Genomic DNA, 24,498 nt, shown 5'->3' with positions numbered 1-24,498 from the left:
GAGAATGTCAGCCACGAGTGCCTTGTAAGAAAAAAGCGGGATATAAATCTAATAAATAAATCAATATCCACCCACTCTGGTGAGTCCCTTGGCTCACACCTGCTTCCCCTACCTCAGTGTCTTTTCTGAAATCACACACCCTGCTCTCCCGGGTACAGACAGTCCTTTTTACAAACAGGGATGCCCTTAGGCGAGAGAGTCGTTTTGTGAGACACAGACAAGAAAACAAGGCAGGCTGACAACCGTTTGTTTTTGGTGTTTCCCTTCCTGTAGACGCGAAGGATCTGCTGTCGTCTTTCGCTTGTGCCAACGGCAGATGGGCCTGCCCTAAAAGCCCAACAGGGTTGCCGGACCAGGCCAACCCCCCACCCGCTCCGCCATTTCTGTAAGCAGCCTAATGAATGCCCTTTGCAAGGTCCGGATGTCAGTGCGAATCCAACCACACACCCACGCAGGCCGGCCGCCCAGACAGCAACCCTCTGCAAAAGGAACCATGTTCTCGTCTTATTTCTCAGCACAGAATTCAGGGCTGGAGAACCGGCAGGTCTCCTCCACTCTTCCCAGGCCTCACAGCCTGCGGCATGCCCATGAACCCCTGGTCCGCCCAGGGATAGGGTCTTGGCAGCATGCACACAGACACGGATCTGCACGCCAGCACTGAGCTCCACTGTGTTTGCAGCAGCCGATTCTTTTGCACTGTTCATCTGCACTGAGGCAGACTATGCATTGTAGGAATGTGTCTGGTGGAGAAGAGCCTGGGAAGAGCCACCCACCCCGGGAGGCGTCGGACCAAGGGGCTACCTAGTCCAGCGGTCTGCTCCCCCCAGCTGCCCCACCTGGGGAGACACACACGCCCGCACGTGCACGCGAGCCCTTGCCCCGAGCCATGAGGACTGGAACCCTGCACCGCCCGCGCACTCGCTCCAGCACCGGGAAAGACCCTCCCTGGCCCCGCGCGGGCTCCAGGCCGGCGAGCCGCGAGGGCGCAGAGGGGCCCCTCCGCGCCGCCCTTCCCGGGACCATCCCGGCGGCGCCCGCCCCGCCGCGCCGCGTCCCGCCCCCGGCGCAGCGGCGGAGGCGGGGAGGCCGCCGGCCGGGCCGAGGAAGATGGCGGAGTCCGGCGGCGCCGAGCGGCCGCCCACGCCTGTCTGCGGCGGCCCCCGCGGTGGGAGCAGGTGAGCGCGGCGGGGCCGTCGCTGCGCCCGCAGTGCCGGGCGGGGAGGGGAGGGGAGGGGCGGGGAGGGGGCCGGGCGGGCCGGGCCGGGCGGGTGCGGCGCCCCCGCCCCTTCGCCGCACCTGGGCCGCGCATCTGCGCCAGGTGCAGCACGCGGGCCTCGCGCTCTCCTCGCGCTCCGGCCCGCACATGGGCCAGGCGGAGGGGGCCCGCGGGGCGGCCCTCTTCGCCCCACGGCTCCGCCCCGCTCGTTCTGCAGGGACGCGAGGAGCAGAGGAGAGGGAGGGAGTATCTCCCGGGCCTTTGTGGGGGCCGCCTCTTGGCCCTCGGCCCTGCCCGCACATGAGGTGCGGGGGCTGACGAGCAAGAGGGGGCGAGGAGGGGCCCCTTGCCGTTCCCGTCCTCCCGTGAGGCTGACCCTCTCGCCCCACAGTTTTGCCCACACGTCCCCCCTGTCAAAATAACAGGAGATAATTACATTAATATTCTCTTTTATAGTTTTAATTACTGTTTTTAAAATGCTGCTGTATATTGCCATACTGTGCATTTTTGACCTCTTGAATGGCGAGTAATTATTGTTTTGACTGCAGGCATTAGGATGGGTGGGCCTTCCTTTTATTATTTCCCCATAGCTGCTCCTTTCTCCTGGTTTCCTGTGTTCTCTCTCTCAAGTCTCACCCCATTTTCTCTGCCCCAAGGGTCTTTCCTCCCCCGCTTGCCACTTCCCCTAGATGCTGTTCACCTGCCTTGCTCATCCCCTGCCAGTCCAGCTGCCCCTTTGCCTCCACCCTATGATTCAGCCATGTAACGGTTGTACCCCCATCGCTTTTTCCGCGCCCCTCCAGGGTAGCTGCCCTATATCCCCTGGAATAGGGGATTCAACCCATCAACTCTGCTGCCTTTTCTCCCCATTCCCATTTTTGCTTCTCCCCTAGACAGCTCTTGCAGCTGGATGGAATAAGCAGGGAGGGGGAAGCAGCTCATAGAATAGTGGAGTTGGAAGGGGCTGAGAAGCCCACCTGGTACAGCCCCCCGCCCTCGCAGGTTAGCTGTTTGTGCCACCCGCTCAGATGACTGTCCCATTTAGCCTTGAACGGCTGCTGCAGGGCAGAGCCCTCAGCTTCCCTGCGCAACTGGCTGCAGGTCATGTTGCTCTGATGGAGAGAAGCTCTTCCTGTATCTCACTTAAATCAGAGATGCTGCAACCTGAGTTAATTATTCTGCCACCCACGCTCTGGTATCAGTAAAAAGAGATCATGACCTTCCTCTTGTGGCACAGGGCCATTTACTGGGTCAGCATGTCCCCTCTTAATCTTCTCTTCTCAAGGCCCAGTTCTCTCCATCTTCACATGGCAGTGTTTCGACACCCTGGTTCATTTCTGTTGCCCTTCTCTGTCCCTTTCTAATTTTTCTCCATTTTCCTTAAATCTGACTATTATTTATTATTTATCTATTAAAAGATTCTATAAGCTGTCGTATTGTATAAAAATCTCAGGACAGCATACAACGTTTAAAAGAACAATTAAAATCATGACAATTTCTAATAAATAAAATTAAAACAGAATAATATATAAAACAAAACAGTATATCACAAAACAAGAACGACTCATGTTAAAAGTTGCTGATTTTTAAATACTGTTTAAATAAAAAGGTTTTGACCTGGCACCAAAAAGAGTATAAGCTCGGCGCCAGCCATACCTCTCTGGGGAGCGCATTCCAGAGTCTGGGTGCCACCACAGAGAAGGCCCTGCTCCGAGTTGATGGTCTTTCTACCTCTCTTAGAGAGCGTTCCTGGAGCAGGGCTTCTCCTGCAGATCTTAGGGGGTGTGAGGGCTTATGAGGAAGGAGGCCGTCCTTTAGGTATCCTGGTCCCAAGCCGCTTAGGGCTTTATAGGTTTCCCGCACCTTGAATTGGGCCCGGACTTCAACTGGGACAGTGGAGCTGGTAGGGGACCGGCGTTAAGTGAGAGCAACGGCCGGTCCCTGTCGGCAGCCTGGCAGCTTGATTCTGCACCAGTCAAAATATCCGGACCATTTTCAAGGGCAGCCCACGTAGAGCGCATTGCTGGAATGCAGGCGGGAAGTTACCAGAGCATGTATCTCTGTTGCTAGGCACTGCTTACCCAGGCAAGGACGCAGCTGGTGGATCAGTCGAAGTTGTAAGAAAGCACTCCTTGCCACCGCTGCCACCTGGAACTCCAGGGACAGATCCGGGTCAAGGAGCACTCCCAAGCTGCGGACCCCATCCTTTAGAGGGAGCGCTACCCCGTCCAGGACAGGGCCAAAATCACCTACCTGGGGACCCGCACTGCCCACCAACTGGACCTCCGTCTTACCTGGATTGAGCCTCAGTTTTTTGGCCCTCATCCAGCCCATTAGCTCGGCTCAGTACAGCCACCGCCTCACCTGGAGCAGATGCAAACAAGAAGTAGAGCTGGGTCTCATCAGCGTACTGATGGCTCTGCAGCCCACACCTCCTGATGACCTCTCCCAGCGGTTTCATGTAGATGTGGAATAGCAAGGGGGACAAAATGGGCCCCTGCAGAACCCCATGACATAGCTGCCGTGGCGCAGAGCCATGGTCCCCCAGCACCACCTTCTGGAATCGGCTGGCCAGGTAGGAGTGGGACCACCGCCACGCAGAGCCTCCTACTCCCAACCCGGCCAGCCTATCCAGGAGGACACCATGATCAATGGTATCGAAAGCTGCTGAGAGGTCCAGAAGAACCAACAGGGACACACTCCCCCTGTCTCTCTCCCTGCACAGGTCATCGTACGGGGCGACCAAGGCAGATTCAGTACCGTACCCGGGTCTGAAGCCAAACTGAAATGGGTCCAGATAGTCAGTTTCATCCAAGAGTGCCTGGAGTTGTCCCGCCAAATCTTGCCTGTGTCCAAATCTTGGTGCCCTGAACTGGAGACACTGGTCCAGATGGGGTCTGAGTAGAGAGGGGTTTAGGCAAACAACTACTTCTCACAGTTTGGAAGTAATACTTCTATTAATGCATCCCAGAATAACACTTGCCAGTTTGCCAGCTGCATCGTGTTGTTGCCTCATATTTAGTCCGTTGCCTGCAATTACTCTGAGGCCTTTTGCAGTTCTGTCGAGCCACGTATTCCCCATCTTGTACCGATACATTTGGTTTCTTTGGTTTCTTTTTCCTAGGTGAAGGACCTGACCCTTGTCCTTACTGAATGCCAGTTCTCTCTGCTCTTTTAAGGCTCCTTCTGCCTTTTAGGTGTCCTGCCTCACCTTTTCTGCAGCGTCATCCCATCTCAGTGCATCTCTAAGAGGGCCTTACCCTATAAATGCCAGACCTTGATCCCCCCCCCCTTGCTGCTGAATTGTTCCCAACCTTAAGCCCTACTTTGGGTAAATGGTTGTCCTTTCCCTACCACACAGCTGATTCCTAGTTCTCCTCCTCCCAACTCTTTCCCTTCTGTTCTGCCTCTGCCCCACAAATAGAACCGCTGGCTTTCAGCTCCCGGCTCACCCATGCTCCTTAGTATATGTGTTTTTCCTGTTTTTTATCTTTCTAGTTGCTCCATGTTCTTCATCTCCCCCATGTAACTGCTCCATCTATTTCTAATTTCTGTACCTTTTCTTTCCCCTGTACAGGCCTGTAGGTTTTCTACATTGCTGTCTTCTTAAGTCCCTTTCAGTTCCAGTAACTTTGACACACACAAACAGCACATTCCCCATCTTTTCTCCTTTGCCTCAGCTGTCTCTTCTGCCCTCTTGTCCCCACAAACCCCAGAAAGTATGCCTTTCACCCACCTAAAATTTCATCTCCTAATACTTAAACCTTCAAGGCGGAGGGGGATCAAACTGCCCTCGCTCATGTTTGGTCTGCACTTACCTTTCCATCACCAAATCCTATCCACCTGCCCTCAAAAGTTTGTCTCTTTTCCCTTGCTCTGTGTGTCTCCCTTATCAACCCCATTTTGTTATTAAATACTTACAGACTAAGTTTTGTACACATGTTTGCAATGTTGATAGACACTCTGAGCTCCCAAGACAGTACAGGTTAAAAGTGGTCCTGGATGGTCCTGGATTTTAACAATAAAATCCTTGTTATTTTTAATGCCCCCAGACAGCATGTCTAGAATCTTATGTTCTGTGTTCTCATTTCTGTTTTATTTTTTTCAAGGCTGCTTCGCCTTTCATCCATGCAGCCTGATATTTGTTATAATGTTTGTGGAGAGGAGTCAAGAGGAGTTCTGCTGGATCCAACTTTGTTTTGGCTGTCTGGCATTCTTCTCATGTTATTTTATTTATTTATATCCTGCCTTTTTCCTGCAAAGGGCTCAAGGCAGCTTACATCTCCTCCTCCATCTTCTCCCCACAAGAACCCTGTGAGGCAGGTTGGGCTGAGAGTCTGTGACTGGCCCAAAGCCACCCAGTTGGCTCCATGGCTGAGCGGGGACTAGAACCCAGATCGTCTGAGTCCCAGTCCCATGCTCTAACCACTACACCACACTGGCTCTCCTTATGGTTATGCCCATGTTTCCCAGCCACTGGTGTTCATAGGAGATGGGAGTTGCCATGGCCTGGCGTCCACAGAGTCTACTCCTTCAAGAATAAGACAAAGCCATCTGCATCGGTGCTCACCATGACACCTTAGCCAGGTGCAGGAAAAGATTTCCCAAACTTGCAACTTCTAAGACTTCCTGAATACACAGTCTTGCCATGTAAATTTAAGACGCTTGGGTGGACCATTCCAGAAAACAAGCCATCAAGTTCTATTTTGCAAAAATGAATTTAGCCCTGCATTGGACTGGAGCACACCAAGACCCTGCCCTGACTTAAGACCCTCCAACATCCACCCCCTTGTGCAATTAATTATTCCAGGTTGTCATTTTCCCTGATTTTATGACGACAGATCTGAAATGTTTCCGTAACCATGGCTACGTCTGATTTATCTGAAAGACACTGATTGTATTATATATCTGTTTTTATTTTTGAGGAGTTCAATTGCTGCTTCAGAAGCAGAAGAACAGTGGCTGTGCAGGCAAAACCAGGAGGTATTGAGTGACCTGCCTTAAGTGGCATGCCCTTCTAAATTCCTTTGTATTCTAGTTTGCGTGTGTGAACATGAGTCCCAAGCTCCCAGCAGTCTCCAGGAAGAAGACCTTCACCCCCAGTTCTTTCAAGGGGTTGGCCACACTGGGCTGAACACACAACTACCCAAGTACCTGGGAAACAGAACTTTATTAAACAAAACACACGTAATAGGAGCAGTCTTAATCTGAAAGGGGCACAGATTGGGAGAGGAAGGGGGAAGTGGATAGCAATATACAGATTAAGAATTTACACATGAGATTCCAAGCCTTTTGACCACCCCAGACCTAAAATGTTAAAGCCAGCTGTTCTTTGGCTAATAACACAGTACTTAACAGAGCTTTCTCAAGAATAGCTAGTCAAAGTACAAATGGCCCCTGGCAGGGAGTTCTCTCTCTCAGGAGTAGGGACAAATAGTTGGCTGGAGAACCCTTCTTTTATCTCTCCCCCCTGTATGTAATCAGAACAGTAAATTCTAGGGAGTGACAGGTGGAATTCATACCTTAAGGGCATGAGGAGCCATTGTCCTTGAGAGGTTTGAGACCATGTTTTTCCTAACGATGTTTTTCCTAACCTCTCATTTCCTAATCTTCCTGCTGGTACAGCCTTGAAGCCACCACCTGTGTTTTGCAAAACTAATTCTGAATTTAACTGATTCTGTGGACTTTGGGTCACAGCATCCTTTTCATTGCCATGTTTATGCAATAAAGTTAAATATCCTTTTTTTTCAGTTCGCCTGTTGTTGCCACAGAAGGCTGGTCAAGGGTCCAAGTTGCTTGATATGAACATTTGAAAGCCTGGGATGGGATGATTCAGTGTAATTTCTGCAACTATGTGAAAATATTCCATATTTATTTAAAATATATGCTCTCCTATATGCAAAGCATCTCAGGACGACTTACAGAAATCAAAACAAACTTTTTTTATGATTGGCTGGAGAAATGGGACTTGGCTTAGATTTAAAGATGTTTTTAAATTTTTATAAATCAATTTGAATATGATTATAGAATGTTAAAAAGATATGTTGTAGGGGGCTGACCCGGTACGTCCGATGTATTTGATGATTGATGTTTTTAGTTTTTAGTTTAAAATCTTAATAAAAATCTTTATTAAAGAAATCAAAACAAACAATTGATGCTCAAAACAATACATAATTAAGAATATACATAAAACCAACAATAATGTATGATATATTATATTATGCTATTTGTGAAGTCATGTCCGACCCATTGCAACCCCATGGACAATATTTCTCCAGGCCTTCCTGTCCCCCACCATCCCCTGGAGTCCAACTAAGCTCACGCCAACTGATTCAGTGACTCCATCCAGCCACCTCATCCTCTGCCGTCCCCTTTTTCTTTTGCACTCAATTGTTCCCAGCATCAGGGTCTTCTCCAGGGAGTCCTTCCTTCTCATTAGGTGGCCAAAGTATTTGAGCTTCAGCTTCAGGATCTGGCCTTCTAAAGAGCAGTCAGGGTTGATCTCCTCTAGGACTAACCGGTTTGATCGCCTTGCGGTCCAAGGGACTTGCAGGCATCTCCTCCAGCACCACAATTCAAAGGCCTCAATCCTTTGGCGCTCAGCTTTCCTTATGATCCAGCTTTGACAGCCATACATTGCAACTAGGAAAACCATAGCCTTGACTATACGCACTTTTGTCGGCAGGGTGATGTCTCTGCTTTTTAGTAAGCTGCCTAGATTTGCCATAGCTTTTCTCCCAAGAAGCAAGCATCTTTTAATATCTTAGCTGCAGTCTCCGTCTGCGGTGATATTGGAGCCCCAGGAAAATAAAATCTGTCACTATCTCCATTTCTTCCCCATCTATTTTCCAGGAAGTTATAGGCCTGGATGCCATGATCTTAGTTTTCTTGATGTTGAGTTTCAAGTCAGCTTTGGTGCTCTCCTCCTTCACCCGCATCAAGAGGCTCTTCAGTTCCTCTTCACTTTCTGCCATTAGAGTGGTATCATCTGCATATCTGAGGTTGTTGAAATTTCCCTTGGCAATCTTAATTCCAATTTGTGATTCATCTAGCCCCACCTTTCTCATGGTCTGCTCTGCATATAAGTTAAATAGGCAGGGCAACAGTATACAGCCCTGCCGAACTCCTTTCTCAATTTCGAACTCCTTTCTCAATCAGTGGTTCCATGTCCAGTTCTCACTGTTGTTTCTTGACCCGCATATAGGTTTCTCAAGAGACAAATAAGATGGTCTGGTACTCCCATCTATTTAAGAACTGGCCACAATTTGTTGTGATCCACACAGTCAAAGGCTTTAGCATAGTCAATGAAACAGAAGTAGATGTTTTTCTGGAACTCCCTAGCTTTCTCCATGATCCAGTGTATGTTGGCAACTTGATCTCTAGTTCCTCTGCCTCTTCGAAACCCTGCCTGTACTTCTGGTAGTTCTCGGTCCACATACTGCTGGAGCCCAGCTTGTAGGATTTTGGGCATAACTTTGCTAGCATGTGGAATGAATGCAATGGTGTGGTAGTCTGAACAATCTCTGGCATTGCCCTTTGGAATTGGAATGTAAACTGACCTTTTCCATTCCTGTGGCCACTGTAATGTTATCCAAATTTGCTGGCCTATTGAGTGTAGCACTTTACCTGCATCATCTTTTAGGATTATGGATAGCTCAGCTGGAATACTGTCTTTTCTAGCTTTGTTGTTGCTCAGACTTCCTAAGGCCCATTTGACTTCACCTTCCAGGATGTCTGGCTCGAGGTCAGTGACCACCCCATCGTGGTTATCAGGGACGTTAAGCTCTTTCTTGTATAGCTCTTCTGTGTAATCTTGCCACCTCTTCTTAATCTCTTCTGCTGCTTTAGGTCGCTGCCATTTTGGTCCTTTATCATGCCCATCTTTGCATGAAATGTTCCCTTCATGTCCCCAATTTTCTTGAAGAGATCTCTGGTCCTCCCTATTCTATTGTTTTCTTCTATTTCTTTGCACTGTTCATTTAAGAAGGCCTTCTTATCTCTTCTAGCTGTTCTTTGGAATTCAGCATTCAATTGGGTGTATCTTTCTCTTTCTCCTTTGCCTTTTGCTTCCCTTTTTTCCTCAGCTATTTGTAAAGCTTCCTCAGACAGCCATTTTGCTTTCTTGCATTTCTTTTTCTTTGGGATGGTTTTAGTTGCTACCTCTTGTACAATGTTGCGAACCTCCGTCCATAGTTCTTAAGGCACTCTGTCTATCAGATCTAATTCCTTAAATCTATTTGTCGCCTCTATTGTATATTCATCAGGAAGATGATTTAGGTCATACCTGAGTGGCCTAGTGCTTTTCCCTACTTTCTTCAATTTCAGCCTAAATTTTGCAACCAGAAGCTCATGATCTGAGCCACAGTCAGCTCCTAGTCTAGTTTTTACTGACTGTATAGAGCTTCTCCATCTTGGCCGCAGACCACATAGTCAATCTGATTTCTTTGTTGACTGTCTGGTGATGTCCATGTGTAGAGTCGTCTCTTGGGTTGTTGGAAAAGAGCCTTTGCTATGACCAGTGTGTTCTCTTGACCAAATTCTGCCAGCCTGTGCCCTGCGTCATTTTGTACGCCAAGGCCAAACTTGCCTGTTATTCCGCTTATCTTTTGGCTTCCTACTTTAGCATTCCAATCCCCCATGATGATAAGGATGTCATTTTCTGGTGTTATTTCTAAAAGATGTTGTAGGCCTTCATAGAACCGGTCAACTTCAGCCTCTTCAGCACCAGTGGTTGGGGCACAGACTTGGACTCCTGGGATGCTGAATGGTTTGCCTTGGATTTGAACTGAGATCATTCTCTCATTTTGGAGATTGTATCCCAGTACTGCTTTTCCTACTCATTTATTGACTGTGAAGGCTACTCCATTTCTTCAGAGGGATTCTTTCCCGCAGTAGGATACCTGATGGTCATCTGAATTAAATCCACCCATTCCTGTCCATATTAGTTCGCTGATTCCCAAGATGTTGCTGTTCAGTCTTGTCATCTCTTGTTTGACCACGTCCAGCTTGCCTTGATTCATGGATCTTACATTCCTGGTTCCTATGGAGTATAGATCTTTGCAGCATCGGACTCTCCGTTCACCACCAGACACATCCAGAGCTGAGTGTCCTTGCGGCTTTGACCCAGTCGCTTCACTCTTTCTGGTGCTACTAGTACTAGCCCTCTGCTCGTCCCCAGTAGCACACTGGACACCTTCCGACCTGAGGGGCTTATCTTCCAGCATCATACCATTTTGCCTTTTGGTACTGTCCGTGGGGATTTCATGGCAAGGGGACTGGAGTGGGCTGCCATTTCCTTCTCCAGTGGATCACCTTTAGCAGAGCTCTCTGCTATGGCCTGTCCGTCTTGGGTGCCCCTGCATGGCATCCCTCTTTGCTTCATTGTGCTACACAAGCCCCTTTGCCAAGGCACGGCAGTGATCCATGAAGGGGAACAGTAACGTATCACCAATTAAAACAATATCAAAGCTGAATCAGGCTAAAAAAACCCAAGCAAAATCAAAATGCAACTGTAGATAGGTAAAACCAGTTTAAAAATTCCTAATTCTTTAAACGGTGGGCAAATAAAAAGGTTTTCACCTGGCACCGAAAAGAATATAATGTCGGTGCCAGGCGACCCTCTCTGGGGAGCGCATTCCACAGTTTGTGGGCCATTGCAGAGAAGGCCCTCTTGGTGGAGACCATCTTTACCTCTTTCAGGGAGGGTTCCCGGAGCAGGGCCTCTCCTGCAGATATGTTAAAGATGGGAGGAACCAGAAGGATTTGCAGGGAGGCAGGGAGGGGGATGCTATATTTAAAAAAATTCTGGAAAACAGTTGCATGAAATAATTTTCTTTAGAATGAGTGGGATGCTTTGTTTCTCAAGGTTCTTCTCAGACAAAAATGTGCCAATTTTTAATAGAAGGCAATCTACACAAGTAAGAGATGTATAAGGGATTCTATTAAGGGAACATGCATAATAGAATTGTTTGTAAATTTCATAAATATGCCCAGTAGTTCACCATTTGCCTGGAAAGAAGGAGCCGAGCTAGAGAGAAAAACCCTGCAGTCTTGGAAGAACTACGATGGGATTTCAAATGGGAACTCCTGCAGGGAAAAGCAGAGCGGAACGAACACCCACTTGAGTTCAGGCGCTAACCTTGTGAGTAAACTGCCGTGCCATCAAAATGGCAGTTTCAGCCGAGGTTAGAGGGTACAGGGTGTCCATTTCTATCTTCTGGCTCTGTTTGGTTCAGCCTATGTTCAGGTTCGGCCTAGGATTCTTAATGCCGCTCCTGGACCAATTAGCAGGGTAGTAACCATGACTGGCTGAAGTGCAAAACTGAATTAAAAAACTTTCTCATTTAACTTTTTAATTTAACTTTCTAAAAACCTTTCTGTTTCATTCTGCTACCTCATTAGGTGAGCTGGGCTCAGGAAATGCAATTAATCTTCCCCTGCCAGCATGATTTTTCATGACTTAAAATTGGTGTTCCATTTTTCCTACACACTTAGAACAGGTGTTATATTAGTGTGGTCATAGAAAGACGCCTGTCACCGAGTCACCTTGAGTCATTCTAGCTCAGGACCGACACTGTAGCTATGCAGAATTTCAGGCAGGAAAGCCAGCCTTTCATAACTTTACCTGGAGGTGCCAGAGTTGGGATCTTCGCCATGCAAGCTGCTCTTCCTAGGATGAGTTGTTGTTGTTGTTAGTTGCGAAGTAGCATCTGACCCATCGCGACCCCATGGACAACGTTCCTCCAGGCCTTCCTGCCCTCCACCATCCCTCAGAGTCCACCCAAGCTCATGCTGACTGCTTCAGTGACCCCATCCAGCCACCTCATCCTCTGCCGTCCCCTTTTTCTTTTGCCATCTATTGTTCCCAGCATCAGGCTCTTCTCCAGGGAGTCCTTCCTTCTCATTACGTGGCCAAAGTATCTGAGTTTCATCTTCAGTATCTGGCCTTCTAAAGAGCAGTCAGGGTTGATCTCCTCTAGGACTGACCAGTTTGATTGCCTTGCGGTCCAAGGGACTCGCAGGGTCTCCTCCCGCACCACAGTTCAAAGGCCTCGATTCTTCGGTGCTCAGCCTTCCTTATGGGCCAACTCACAGCCATACATTGCAACTGGGAAAACCATCGCCTTGACTGTACGCACCTTTGTTGGCAGAGTGGTGTCTCTGCTTTTTAGTATGCTGTCTAGATTTGCCATAGCTTTCCTCCCCAGGAGCAAGCGTCTTTTAATTTCTTGGCTGCATTCCCTGTCTGCAGTAATCTTGGAGCCCAGGAAGATAAAATATATCACTACCTCCATTTCTTCCCCACCTATTTGTCAGGAAGTGATAGAACCGGATGCCATGATCTCAGTTTTCTTAATGTTGAGTTTCAAGCCAACTTTTGCACTCTCCTCTTTCACCCACATCAAGAGGCTCTTTAGTTCCTCTTCACTTTCTGCCATGAGAGTGGTATCATCTGCATATCTGAGGTTGTTGATATTTCTCCCAGCAATCTTAATTCCAACTGGTGATTCATCTAGCCCCACCTTTCTCACTATATGCTCTTCAAGTGTTAAATAGGCATGGGGACAATATACAGCCTTGCCGAACTCCTTTCTCAATTTTGAACCAATCAGTGGTTCCATGTCCAGTTCTCACTGTTGCTTCTTGACCTGCATATAGGTTTCTCAAGAGACAAATAAGATGGTCTGGTACTCCCATCTCTTTAAGAACTGGCCACAATTTGTTGTGATCCACACAATCAAAGGCTTTAGCATAGGCAATGAAGCGGAAGTAGATGTTTTTCTGGAACTCCCTAGCTTTCTCAATGACCCAGTGTATGTTAGCAATTTGATCTCTAGTTCCTCTGCCTCTTCGAAACTCTGCCTGTACTTCTGGTAGTTCTCGGTCCACATACTCCTGGAGCCTAGCTTGTAGGATTTTGAACATAACTTTGCTAGCATGTGAAATGAGTGCAATGGTGCGGTAGTTCGAACATTCTTTGGCATTGCCCTTTGGAATTGGAATGTAAACTGACCTTTTCCATTCCTGTGGCCACTGTAGTGTTATCCAAATTTGCTGGCATACTGAATGTAGCATTTTACCTGCATCATCTTTTAGGATTTTTAATAGCTCAGCTGGAATACTGTCTCCTCCACTAGCTTTGTTGTTGCTCAGACTTCCTAAGGCCCATTTGACTTCACCTTCCAGGATGTCTGGCTTGAGGTCAGTGACCACCCCATCATGGTTATCAGGAACGTTAAGCTCTTTCTTGTATAGTTCTTCTGTGTAATCTTGCCACCTCTTCTTAATCTCTTCTGCCTCTCTTAGGTCCCTGCCATTTTGGTCCTTTATCATGCCCATCTTTGCGTGAAACGTTCCCTTCATATCTCCAATTTTCTTGAAGAGATCTCTGGTCCTCCCTATTCTATTGTTTTCTTCTATTTCTTTGCACTGTTCATTTAAGAAGGCCTTCTTATCTCTTCTAGCTGTTCTTTGGAATTCTGCATTCAATTGGGCGTATCTTTCTCCCTTGCCTTTCGCTCCCTTCTTTCCTCAGCTATTTGTAAAGCTTCCTCAGACAGCCATTTTGCTTCCTTGCATTTCTTTTTCTTTGGGATGGTTTTAGTTGCTACCTCTTGTACAATGTTGTAAACCTCCACCCATAGTTCTTAAGGCACTCTGTGTATCAGATCTAATTCCTTAAATCTATTTGTCACCTCTACTGTGTATTCATCAGGAATATGATTTAGGTCATACCTGAGTGGCCTAGTGCTTTTCCCTACTTTCTTCAATTCAAACCTAAATTTTGCAAGAAGAAGCTCATGATCTGAGCCACAGTCAGCTCCTAGTCTAGTTTTTACTGACTGTATAGAGCTTCTCCATCTTGGCCGCAGACCACATAGTCAATCTGATTTCTTTGTTGACTGTCTGGTGATGTCCATGTGTAGAGTTGTCTCTTGGGTTGTTGGAAAACAGTCTTTGCTATGACCATCTCATTCTCTTGACCAAATTCTGCCAGCCTGTGCCCTGCTTCATTTTGTACGCCAAGGCCAAACTTGCCTGTTATTCCGGTTATCTTTTGGCTTCCTACTTTAGCATTCCAATCCCCCGTGATGATACAGACATCATTTCTTGGTGTTATTTCTAGAAGGTGTTGCAGGCCTTCATAGAAGGCAACCTGTCGAGTTCCAACTCTGTAATAAAGCTATACCTGGATGGGACCCCAGATTTTTCTGGCTCTGGGGAAGCATTGCGTGTTGGTCTGAATAAGATGGGCAAATTGTGGAGTTTTACTTAGATGTTTTACTTACCACATTTATTTATTTGCTTGTATTTACAGGCCGCCTATAATTGCCAAGGCCTTCCTAGGCAGCTTACAATGCATAAAACATACTAACAGAGTAAAAGCACATTGAAAAACCAATTGAAACATAATGAATTAAACATCTATAAAAACAATTAAAAAGGACCACAGCATACAGGCTAAACATTAAAAATTTCCCCCAAAAATATGTCTTCTCCTGGTGCCAAAAGGAAAACAGACATGGCACCAGGTGAATTTTCCTAAGGAGGGGTGTTCCAGAATTGGGGAGCAGCAGTAGAAAAGGCCCTTTACCTAATTTCTGCCCCCTCATCGCATGAGGCAGGGCATGAGAAATTCGAATATAGTTAATTTTGTCAGGAACTGAACTTCGTGAGAGTAGCACCTCAATTAAAATGACTTCCCATTGAGTGGACGATTGGAACCGCAGGAGGGTGCGAAGCCTTAATTCACTTTTTAAAAGAGAAACTTTTTTGAAAAGTCAAACTCCTTCTAGTTGAAGAACTTGAGCTGGGAGTTTGGAGTTGGTGGGGAAGTTGAAAAAGTTCTTTCTGAATTGCTTGGGGGAATCCGAGTCCCTATAAAGGCAGTCAGCCCCTTTCCTGACCTGCTTTCCTACAACCACAAGCAAGGTAGATCTCCATATTCTCTGGAAGCTGGCTTGAATCGTCAAAGAATTATTCAAGACTGTTTCTGCACCTCTGCGTCCCTGACTTTTTCTTCCTGATTACAGTGACACAACAGCCTCACAACACACATGTGCTGTTTGGTTTTTTCAGCTGTTTTTCTAACCCATTCCCCCATTGCTGCACATTAATTGGACTCCAACATTATCTTGCAAAGTGCTTCTCGCTCGTCAGTCCTTTGCAAATATTTCTGCCTTGTTTTCACCCTGTTTTTCTGGGGAGAATGGGGCAGGACTTAGTTTTGAAATGCAGAAGATAGAATTCCTTCCGATCCCACTGGGGAGCTAACTCTATTTTTGCCATACCCCTGAGAAGCAGTAGATTGCTTAATCTAGAAAGAGAAAATGCAAGACACTTGAGAGTTAAAGGGGTGTCCTGCACAAGATAGAGAAGTTTTCCAAGGACCGGACTAGAACTAGTGGGTGGAAATGAAAAAGAAGCTGATTTCAATGGGATATTGGGACGGGTGGGATTGCCCCCAAATGAAAAAGAAGCTGGTTTCCATGGGATATTGGGACGGGTGGGATTGCCCCCAAATGAAAAAGAAGCTGGTTTCCATGGGATATTGGGACGGGTGGGATTGCCCCCAGGTTGCTTCCCACAGGCCATGACTTCAGGGGTAAGCACCCCCTCGGACCTTTGTGTTTGGGCTTCCACTGGGGAACCAGCTTGGCACTTTGTTTGCCTTCCCCGAAATGTTCATGGGAACCAAACGGACCTTTTGCTCTGGCTCTGCTTATGGATACTTCAGTTGGTCCAGAATAGAGCTGCCAGCTTATTAATGAGTACCAGCAGATACTCCCATATCATGCTTCAGCCCCGCCTCCTTCACCTTCAGTTCCACCCACGCGGCCCGTGAGAGTTTCTCCAAAATGGGATGTGGCCCGTGGGCCGCAAGGGTTCCACACCCCTGATGAAGAGTTACAATTGGAGGAAGCTTCCAGGTTTTGGTGGTCAGGTCCTGTCACGTTGGTCCTGTACTGTCTATGCTGGCTGCCAATTGAAGTCCGGGCCCAATTTAAGGTGCTGGTAATGACCTATAAGGCCCTACATGGCTTGGGTCCTGGACACCTGAGTGAGCACCTGCTTCCCTACGTGCCGGCCCACCCCCGAGAGCGGAGGCGGAGGCCCTTCTCCGGGAACCCTCTTTGAAGGAGGTCAGGAGGGCGGCTACTCAGAGAAGGGCCTTCTCTGCGGTGGCACCCCGACTATGGAACACGCTCCCCAGGGAGGTTTGCCTGGCGCCGTCGCTCTATTCCTTTCAGCGCCAGGCAAACACCTTTTTATTTTCCCAGTATTTTAAAAAATTAACTGGTTTTATCTCTGTTTTTATTCCTATTTTAGATGCAGTGTACCCTTTTTCAGATGTGCGTTGTTACGGGTTCTGTTCTTTTGGTTCGCTCTCTGTAACCTGCCCGGAGACTTTTTTTTTAGTAATGGGACAGCATACAGAAACCATGAATAAATAAATAAAATACATATGTAATCAGGACCCTCGGCAGCCAATTACAGGCAATCAACCCGCCCCACTAACATCTGTCTCCCCCCCTTTCTAGCATGGCAGACAAGTGCAGCGCCCTGAAATGCACGTTCTCTGCTCCGGGCCACAGCACCACGCTTCTCCAGGGCTTGGCTTCCCTCCGGGCACAGGCACAATTGCTCGATGTCATCCTCACCATCAACAACGAGGTGTTTCAGGTCCACAAAGTGGTTTTGGCCGCCTGCAGCGATTACTTCAGGTGAGAGACCCACAGGTGTCGCTTTTCTCCCTTGCAAGCCCGCTGTGGGCATCAGCCCAGCCCAGATGGGAAAGGCCTGGCGTGAAGTCTCTTTGCCCGCCGAAGGACCCGGCTCCCCACCCTGGCAGCCCCTTCAGAGAGCCTCTGTGGCCCCCGCAGACAGGCCCACGAGGCTCATGAGGGACCCCCACTCAAAACAGATATGACAGGCAGTTTTAAAAGAGGAAAGCCAAACCATTGCTCTCTCTGCCCTTTCTATCGGCATGTGCTGGCTTTCGTAATTCATTTGTTTGCTGTATTTCTGCAGAAGAGCCTTCATAGGAAATGGGCACTAGGGCAGGTAGAGAAAAGGGTCTACCGGGAGGAGGAGGCCCCTTGCAGAAGGGTTCTTCGCAAGGCTGAGGCTGATTACGAGCTGAGACTTGCCAAGAAGATCAAGAGCACCAAAAAGGGCTTCTATCAACATGTAAATAGCAAGAGGAAGGGGAGACAAGTGGTGGGACCGCTTAATAAGGAGGAAGGAGATCCAGTGACTGATGTGAGGGAACAGGCACAGATGCTAAATGACTGTTTTGCTTCTGTTCTCCCCAAACTAGGACGGGGGAGATCCACGTGGGAGATTAGATGAGGCCGGGGACTTAGTGGCACAGATAAGAGTCACCCCCATAGAAGTTGAGGAGCTCCTCAGGGCACTGGACGCTACAAAGGCACCAGGCCCTGATGGGTTACACCTGGGAGTATTTAGGCAGTTGGCAGGGGTTCTCTCACGCCCACTGGCCTCCATTTTTGAGGCCCCCGTGGAGAATGGGTGAAGTAAGTCCCAGAGGACTGGAGGGTGGCATCAGTGGTCCCAATTTTCAAAAAGGGTGGTAGAGGGGACATGGGGAATTAACAGACCAGGTAGCTGTAAGTCCATTGTAGGAAAGACAATGGAAAGGCTCATAATAGTGAGAGATACAGTGATGCTAGATAGGGAAGGGAGGTCAGCGGCCATGCAATGCGGCTTCCACAAAAACAGGTCCTGCCAGACAAACCTTGTGCAATTCAGTGACAAGGTTTGGGGGTGGCTGGATGGAGGGGGTGCAGTGGATGTGGTTTACCTGGATTCCAGCAAGGCCTTTGACAAAGTGCCCCATGATATCCTGGTGGAGAAACTGAGGAGTTTTGGGTACACCAAAGCACTGTCTGGTGGATTAGGGCATGGTTGACTGACCAAAAGCAGAGGGTAACCATTAGTGGGGAATCATCGGGATGGCGGCCAGTGACAAGCGGGGTCCCCCAGGGCTCTTTTCTGGGTCTGATCCTGTTCAGTCTTTTCATCAATGACCTGAAAGAAGGGGTGACCAGTCTGCTGATCAAATTTGCAGACGACACTAAAACTGGAGCAGTGGCCACAACTGAGGAGCAGGTACTCTGGATCCAGAAGGATCTGGACAGACTATGGAAGTGGGCAGGAGACAACAGGATGGCGTTCAGTGTGGATAAGTGCGAGGTCTTGCACTTGGGGAGTAGGAATGGGTGCCATAAGTACAGGTTGGGGGACGAGTGGCTGGAGAGCAGCACTTGTGGAAGGGACCTCGGGGTGCTGGTCGACTGCAGGCTGAACATGAGCCAGCCGTGTGATGCGGTGGCCAAGAGGGCGAACACCACCCTTGGTTGCATAGCCAGAAGCGTGGCTTCTGGATCGAGAGAGGTATTACTACCACTCTATACAACTCTGGTGCGCCCACAACTTGGGTATTGTGTTCAGTTCTGGGCCCCTCATTACAGGAAGGATGTAGCCAGGTTAGAGTCAGGGCAGCGAAGGGCCACAAGGTTGGTGGCTGGTTTGCAGGGGAAGCCGTGTGAGGTGAGACTGAGGAAACTGGGTCTCTTCAGCCTGGAGGAGACTCAGAGGGGATCTGTTGGCGGCATGCAGGTATGTGAGGGGGTGTCACACGGAGGTGGGTAGAGACGTGTTCTCCCCTGCAGAGAAGGGTAGGACACCTTCCATTAGAGCAAAGCTCAGGGAGCCAAGGTTCAGTTTGGATGCCAGGAAGCACTTCCTGAAGGTTAGGACCACTAGGGCATGGAATGGGCTCCCATGGGAGGTGGTTGAGGCCCCATCGGTGCGGGTGTTCAAGGATAGGCTGGACATGCATGTGGTGGGCATGTCATGAGTGGAGCCAGCTGGAGCCAGGGGTCAGACTAGATGGCCCGGGAGGCCCCTTCTGACTTGCTCTGTTTCTATATGGCCCTACAGCCCAGAGGACTCTTTACATGGTGCACAATTTAAAACATATTCATGACCATAAACTGGAAAATTCTACACACCCAATTATAAATAACTGCAACGGTCCATAAATCGACCCCGGGCATGGTGGCAATGATAAAACAAGTTGAACATTGTCTATAATAAAAATATTAAAAGATCTGATTTTTTGAAGCCTGATTTCAGACTTGTAGCTGCTGGTAACTCCTTTTCTGTATTTCTTTGTCCTTGCAAGAACTCAGGAGGAGCCTCTGAGTTGTTAAGTCTCTAGTCCAGCCTGCCCCAGTCTTGCCCTTAGGAGAAGTTCTGGATTGCAATGTCTGGCATTCTGGATGAAATTCAAAATACCTGCAGGGTGTATCTTGTGGATCTGCTTGTGTGGATTTTGCAGTTTGGAAGTCAGAGAGGGCTTCCCAACAAGGCATCACATGGGCTTCAAAAGCCAACGCTCTGGAGCTGGAGTTTTTCCTAGGCTGCTGGCTGGTTCTAGAGACACAAAGACCCAATCAGTTCATTGTTTTATCTTTTTATATGATTAACAACTGCTTTATTGTAATTTATGTATGTTTTTCGGTTCTAGTATTGTAAGCCTCCCATAGAACCTCCATTTTATGGGGCTGCATAGAAATGGAATTAAATATATAAACAGTGCACTGAACAACCTGAAGTGGAGGGTGGTTTTATTCAGCTGCTCATTTTAACTTCTGCTTGGTTGTGGCTCCTAAGATCCGTGTGCATGCTTTTATAAGTTTTGTGGGTTGCTGTTGTGTTTCCCTAGTAACACAAAACCCCTGGAGCTTTAAGGTTCTCCTGAACAAGCAAACAATTAATGGAGGCAGATGCTAATGGCCCTATTTGAATCCGGGCGTGTGGCTGCCAGGCCGTAATTACTTCGAGTGTTCCTTCTTTTTGTTGTGTGTTAAAGAGGGCTATTCTAAGGACTGGTGTGCTCTTGTTTTGAGCTTGCTCTGGTTTTGCTTCACACCAAGGACAAAGCGTGACGAGGGCACGGAGAAGCACGTTGCAGCCATATCAATCTGGACGATTGCTGGATTCGACAGAGCTTGAAAAAATTCAAAACAATTTGACCACGTTTCTGGTTTCCCACGCCTCTTTGCTGATAGGAAGCTATTCTCGCCTTCTCACATTGAAGCAGCTTAAGAACTCGTAATTCTTCCATTTGTTGTTCTCAACAGCAAAAAAGCCTTTAGTGGCTTAGCTGGTCAGTGGGCTGCAGGGGATGAAGCGATGCCTCAATCTCCCACTGCAAGGATGACCTAGATCTGGAACAATCGTCGTGTCTTCTCCCTGAGCTGTTTTATTACCCAGCCAGCTTCCTTTATTCACTCAGCCCTTGCTCCTTTCTCCTAGTTTGTCATGGTGCTCCAGGCTGGGTCCCATTTCCACAACCACCCTCTTTGTAGCTCTCTTCTTTCTTGCAAGAACGCAAGAGGAGCCTCTGAGTTGTTAGTTTCTAGTCCAGCCTGCCCCAGTCTTGCCCTTTGGAGAAGTTCTGAATTGCAAGGTCTGGCCTTCTAGATGAAGTTCAAAACAGTGTTGATCTTGCACTTTGGAAGTCAGAGAAGACTTCCCAGCAAAGTGCACGCTGGAGACAACCTCATTCAAGAGGGGCAGATCTACTCGCATCTGTTTTAGCTCATTAATATGACTGATGTTCATTCATTCACACGTACTTATAGGCTGCCCGGAACTGCCGAGGCGTTCCTAGCAGGCAAAACTGAAGAATATCTACATCAGTTCTATCTGCTATATACAGTTCCCGATTTTTGTTTCCTAATTGCCAAAAACCTTTGAAATGAAATATGAGCTACGGAAAAAAAGTCAATAAAGCAAGCTTAATGTGGCTTAAATGTTAAGATCAAATTCAATTGGAAATGGTTTAAAATGACTGTTAAAGGTTAGCAGTTTGAGAGTATACACTTCTCTTAGAGGGTTTCAGTTATAAGGGGGAAGGAATTAAGGCACTGAAAATTGTTAGCATGCTAATTTTAGCATGAATGGTACATCTAATAGATACGTGGATAGATATTTCTTAGTGTAATGATCTTTTGAAACTGCCCAGCTTGACTGCTGTTGTATATTCTTATGCTATTGCTTCCTAATTTTATGAGATCGTAGCATGTTTTTAAAACCTTCTGTGGAAAAACAGAGTGGTAGGAGCATTCCTCCCTCCCTCCACGGAGCCACTGTGAGTGACCAAGTATTTCAGGAGTCTGAAATGGCACCTGTGGCTTCAGCACCACGGACAGAGCAGTGTGCAGTCGAGCGAGCTGGCAGGTCTCTTTCGCTTCGAGGCCCAACTTTGCAACCAGAGTTGGCCAGAAAGGCGCTCCCCAGAAGTTCTGCAGGGAGGTCCCAGTGTTCCAGGCCGTGGGGTGCCTCTGGAAGTTGCGGCCATAAACAGCGGGGGGTCTGCTCTCTGCCCACCCGTTTTAACCCAAATGTGGGTCTTTGCTTAGTTTTTGACCACGTATTTGTAAGGGGGTGCTGCCTCTCCTCTGACCCACTTTTATATTAGCCCATGGCTCAGTAGCCAGCCCTGACCTACATCTGGAAGGCTCAGGGCAGTGGTTCTCCCTACAGGGCCAGCCAGAAGCAACTCAGGACTGAAACCGTCCTCTGAAAAGCCAGCCCCTGAGCTGGCATTGAGCAGTTCTATGTTCAGGCAGGTAATCCATTTTTCTGAGTTAAATTATAATAATAATAATAATAATAATAATAATAATAATAATTAATAATAATTATTATTAATTAATAATAATTATTATTATAACATTTCTATGCCGCCCCTTGCCGAAGCCTCGGGGCGGCTTACAACACAATAAATAATAATAGCAAAAAGTTGCCATTGAGTTTTAAACAAGTGAGTTTTACAAGTTTCCCTTCTTGCCTTATGATGAAGGACTCTCTGTACTTTGCAAATATTTAATACCGGGGACAATATATTTGACATTTTCTGTTTAAACAAAAACACTGAAGCAAACTATAGCACCATATTAAAATAATGTTTTAAAGACTGTTCAACTCCCTGCCTGATTTTTTTTTAAAAAAATCCAATTCCAAGAAGTCTCAACTGATTAGATAGAAAGAAAAAGTCACGGCTGCTATTTTATTTTATTTCTCTGCCAGCCTTGGGAAAGCTGTTCATTCTGACCGCAGTTCATCTAAACAATGAAGCCTTGCATGTTTTGACCTTTCCAGGGCCATGTTCACCGGTGGGATGCGAGAAGCCAGCCAAGATGTAATCGAGCTGAAGGGCGTCTCAGCCAAGGGCCTGAAGCACATCATTGAGTTTGCATACAGCGCTGAAGTGACCCTTGACCTTGACTGCATTCAGGACGTCCTGGGGGCAGCCGTCTTCCTGCAGATGGTACCTATGGTGGAGCTCTGCGAGGAATTTCTCAAGTCCGCCATGAGCGTGGAGACCTGCCTCAACATAGGCCAGATGGCCACCACCTTCAGCCTGGCTTCCCTGAAGGAGTCGGTGGACGCCTTCACCTTCCGCCATTTTCTCCAGATTTCGGAGGAGGAGGACTTCCTCCACCTGCCGTTGGAGCGGCTTGTCTTCTTCCTGCAGAGCAATAAGCTGCGGAGCTGCAGCGAGATCGACCTCTTCCGGGCCGCCATCCGCTGGCTGCAGCACGACCCCGTGCGCCGGAGCCACGCCAGCCAGGTCCTCTGCCACATCCGTTTCCCGCTCATGAAGTCCTCCGAGCTGGTGGACAACGTCCAGACTCTGGACATCATGGTGGAGGACGTCCTGTGCCGCCAGTACCTCCTGGAAGCCTTCAGCTACCAGATCCTGCCTTTCCGGCAGCACGAGATGCAGTCTCCCCGGACCGCCATCCGCTCCGACGTCCTCTCGCTCATCACTTTTGGGGGCACCCCGTATACGGACAACGACCGGAGCGTGAGCGCCAAAGTCTACTGCTTGCTGGACAGCAGCGCCCGTCAGTTCAAGGAGCTGGCGGAGATGGAGGTGGGGAGCAGCCACACCTGCGTGGCGGTGCTGGACAATTTCGTCTACGTGGTCGGCGGGCAGCACCTGCAGTACCGCAGCGGCGAAGGGGCGGTGGACCTCTGCTTCCGCTACGACCTGCACCTGAACCGCTGGCTGCGCATCCAGGCCATGCAGGAGAGCCGGATCCAGTTCCAGCTGAACGTCCTGCAGGGCGCCCTCTATGCCACGGGCGGCCGGAACCGCTCGGGCAGCCTGGCCTCCGTGGAGAAGTACTGCCCCAAAACCAACGAGTGGAGCTACGTTTGCTCGCTCAAGCGCCGGACGTGGGGTCACGCCGGGGCTACCACGGGAGGCCGGCTGTACATCTCGGGCGGGTACGGGATCTCGGTGGAAGACAAGAAGGCCTTGCATTGCTACGACCCCTCCGGGGACCAGTGGGAGTTCCGGGCCCCCATGAACGAACCCCGCGTCCTCCATGCGATGGTCAGCGCCAACGACCGGATTTACGCGCTGGGAGGACGCATGGACCACGTCGATCGTTGCTTCGATGTCCTGGCGGTGGAGTATTACGTCCCGGAGTGCAACCAGTGGACCATGGTGACTCCTATGCGGACGGGACAGTCCGAGGCCGGCTGTTGCGTGCTCAACAGGAAGATCTTCATCATCGGGGGCTACAACTGGCACTTGAACAATGTCACCAGCATCGTGCAGGTGTACAACACGGAGACGGACGAGTGGGAGAGGGACCTTCACTTCCCAGAATCCTTTGCGGGTATCGCTTGCGTGCCGGCGATTTTGCCGCAGGCGGCTGCCCGGAGGTGACCCTCGCACGACTCTCGTGCTGAAGAGGAACACTCTTTCTCTGACATAAGTTGTATGTCTTTGACAGAAAAGTGAACCTGGAATCCCCATTCTGCCATCCTTGTGTCCTGGCAGACGCTCCATCTCTGCTGGGGACTGAGAATACCACCATGATGGTGTTTCTCATGAGAGGGAATGGGTGTCGGAGTGTTTTCTGTCCTTTCTCTTCTCTAACGGATGTCCTGTCTTACAGAAATTAAGTAAGCCCTTTTCCCCTCTTTTATAAACTGGAAAAGGTTTAACTGCACCCCAGTACATTGTTATCTGTAAGTTCCTTTGTGTCTGGACACTTCAAAACCGAAAGGATCCCAAAATGAAATCAAGAAGCAACCAAGTACGTCTTGAGCTTGCCTACAGCAATAAGAAGAACGGAGTGATGTGGGGCAGTCCAAAGAGATTAAAGTGCATGAGCGCGTTCAAATGTGCATTTGTTTGTTCGTCCTTTTAAACGCATTTTAAACAC

General features: G+C 48.5%; 1 protein-coding gene across 2 annotated transcripts; it reads left to right on the top strand.

Moving 5' to 3' along the window:
• The first annotated feature begins 1,093 nt into the window (after nt 1–1,093).
• On the top strand, nt 1,094–24,498 carry KLHL26 (kelch like family member 26). Of its 2 annotated transcripts, XM_044456032.1 has the most exons (3): nt 1,094–1,175; nt 16,759–16,941; nt 22,415–24,498. In XM_044456032.1, the coding sequence occupies exons 1-3, from the start codon at nt 1,108–1,110 to the stop codon at nt 23,994–23,996; spliced, it is 1,833 nt and encodes a 610-aa protein (XP_044311967.1). In that variant the 5' UTR covers nt 1,094–1,107; the 3' UTR covers nt 23,997–24,498. The 2 variants fall into 2 exon arrangements, with proteins under 2 accessions (XP_044311967.1, XP_044311968.1); XM_044456033.1 differs by lacking the exon at nt 16,759–16,941 and having other exon boundaries at nt 1,102–1,175.

This window comes from Varanus komodoensis, unplaced genomic scaffold, assembly GCF_004798865.1.
Source record: "Varanus komodoensis strain SLA01 unplaced genomic scaffold, ASM479886v1 scaffold80, whole genome shotgun sequence".
NCBI classification, from domain to species: domain Eukaryota; kingdom Metazoa; phylum Chordata; class Lepidosauria; order Squamata; family Varanidae; genus Varanus; species Varanus komodoensis.
Note: the sequence above shows the minus strand (reverse complement) of the source record. Positions and strands in the feature narration are given on the sequence as shown.

Bases quoted from the DNA above. Each gene is read 5' to 3' on its own strand.
- KLHL26 (XM_044456032.1), top strand. From the start codon at position 1,108: ATGGCGGAGTCCGGCGGCGCCGAGCGGCCGCCCACGCCTGTCTGCGGC. The intron at 1,176-16,758 runs GTGAGCGCGGCG...CCCCCTTTCTAG, and splicing joins GGCCCCCGCGGTGGGAGCAG to CATGGCAGACAAGTGCAGCG. The intron at 16,942-22,414 runs GTGAGAGACCCA...TGACCTTTCCAG, and splicing joins GCCTGCAGCGATTACTTCAG to GGCCATGTTCACCGGTGGGA.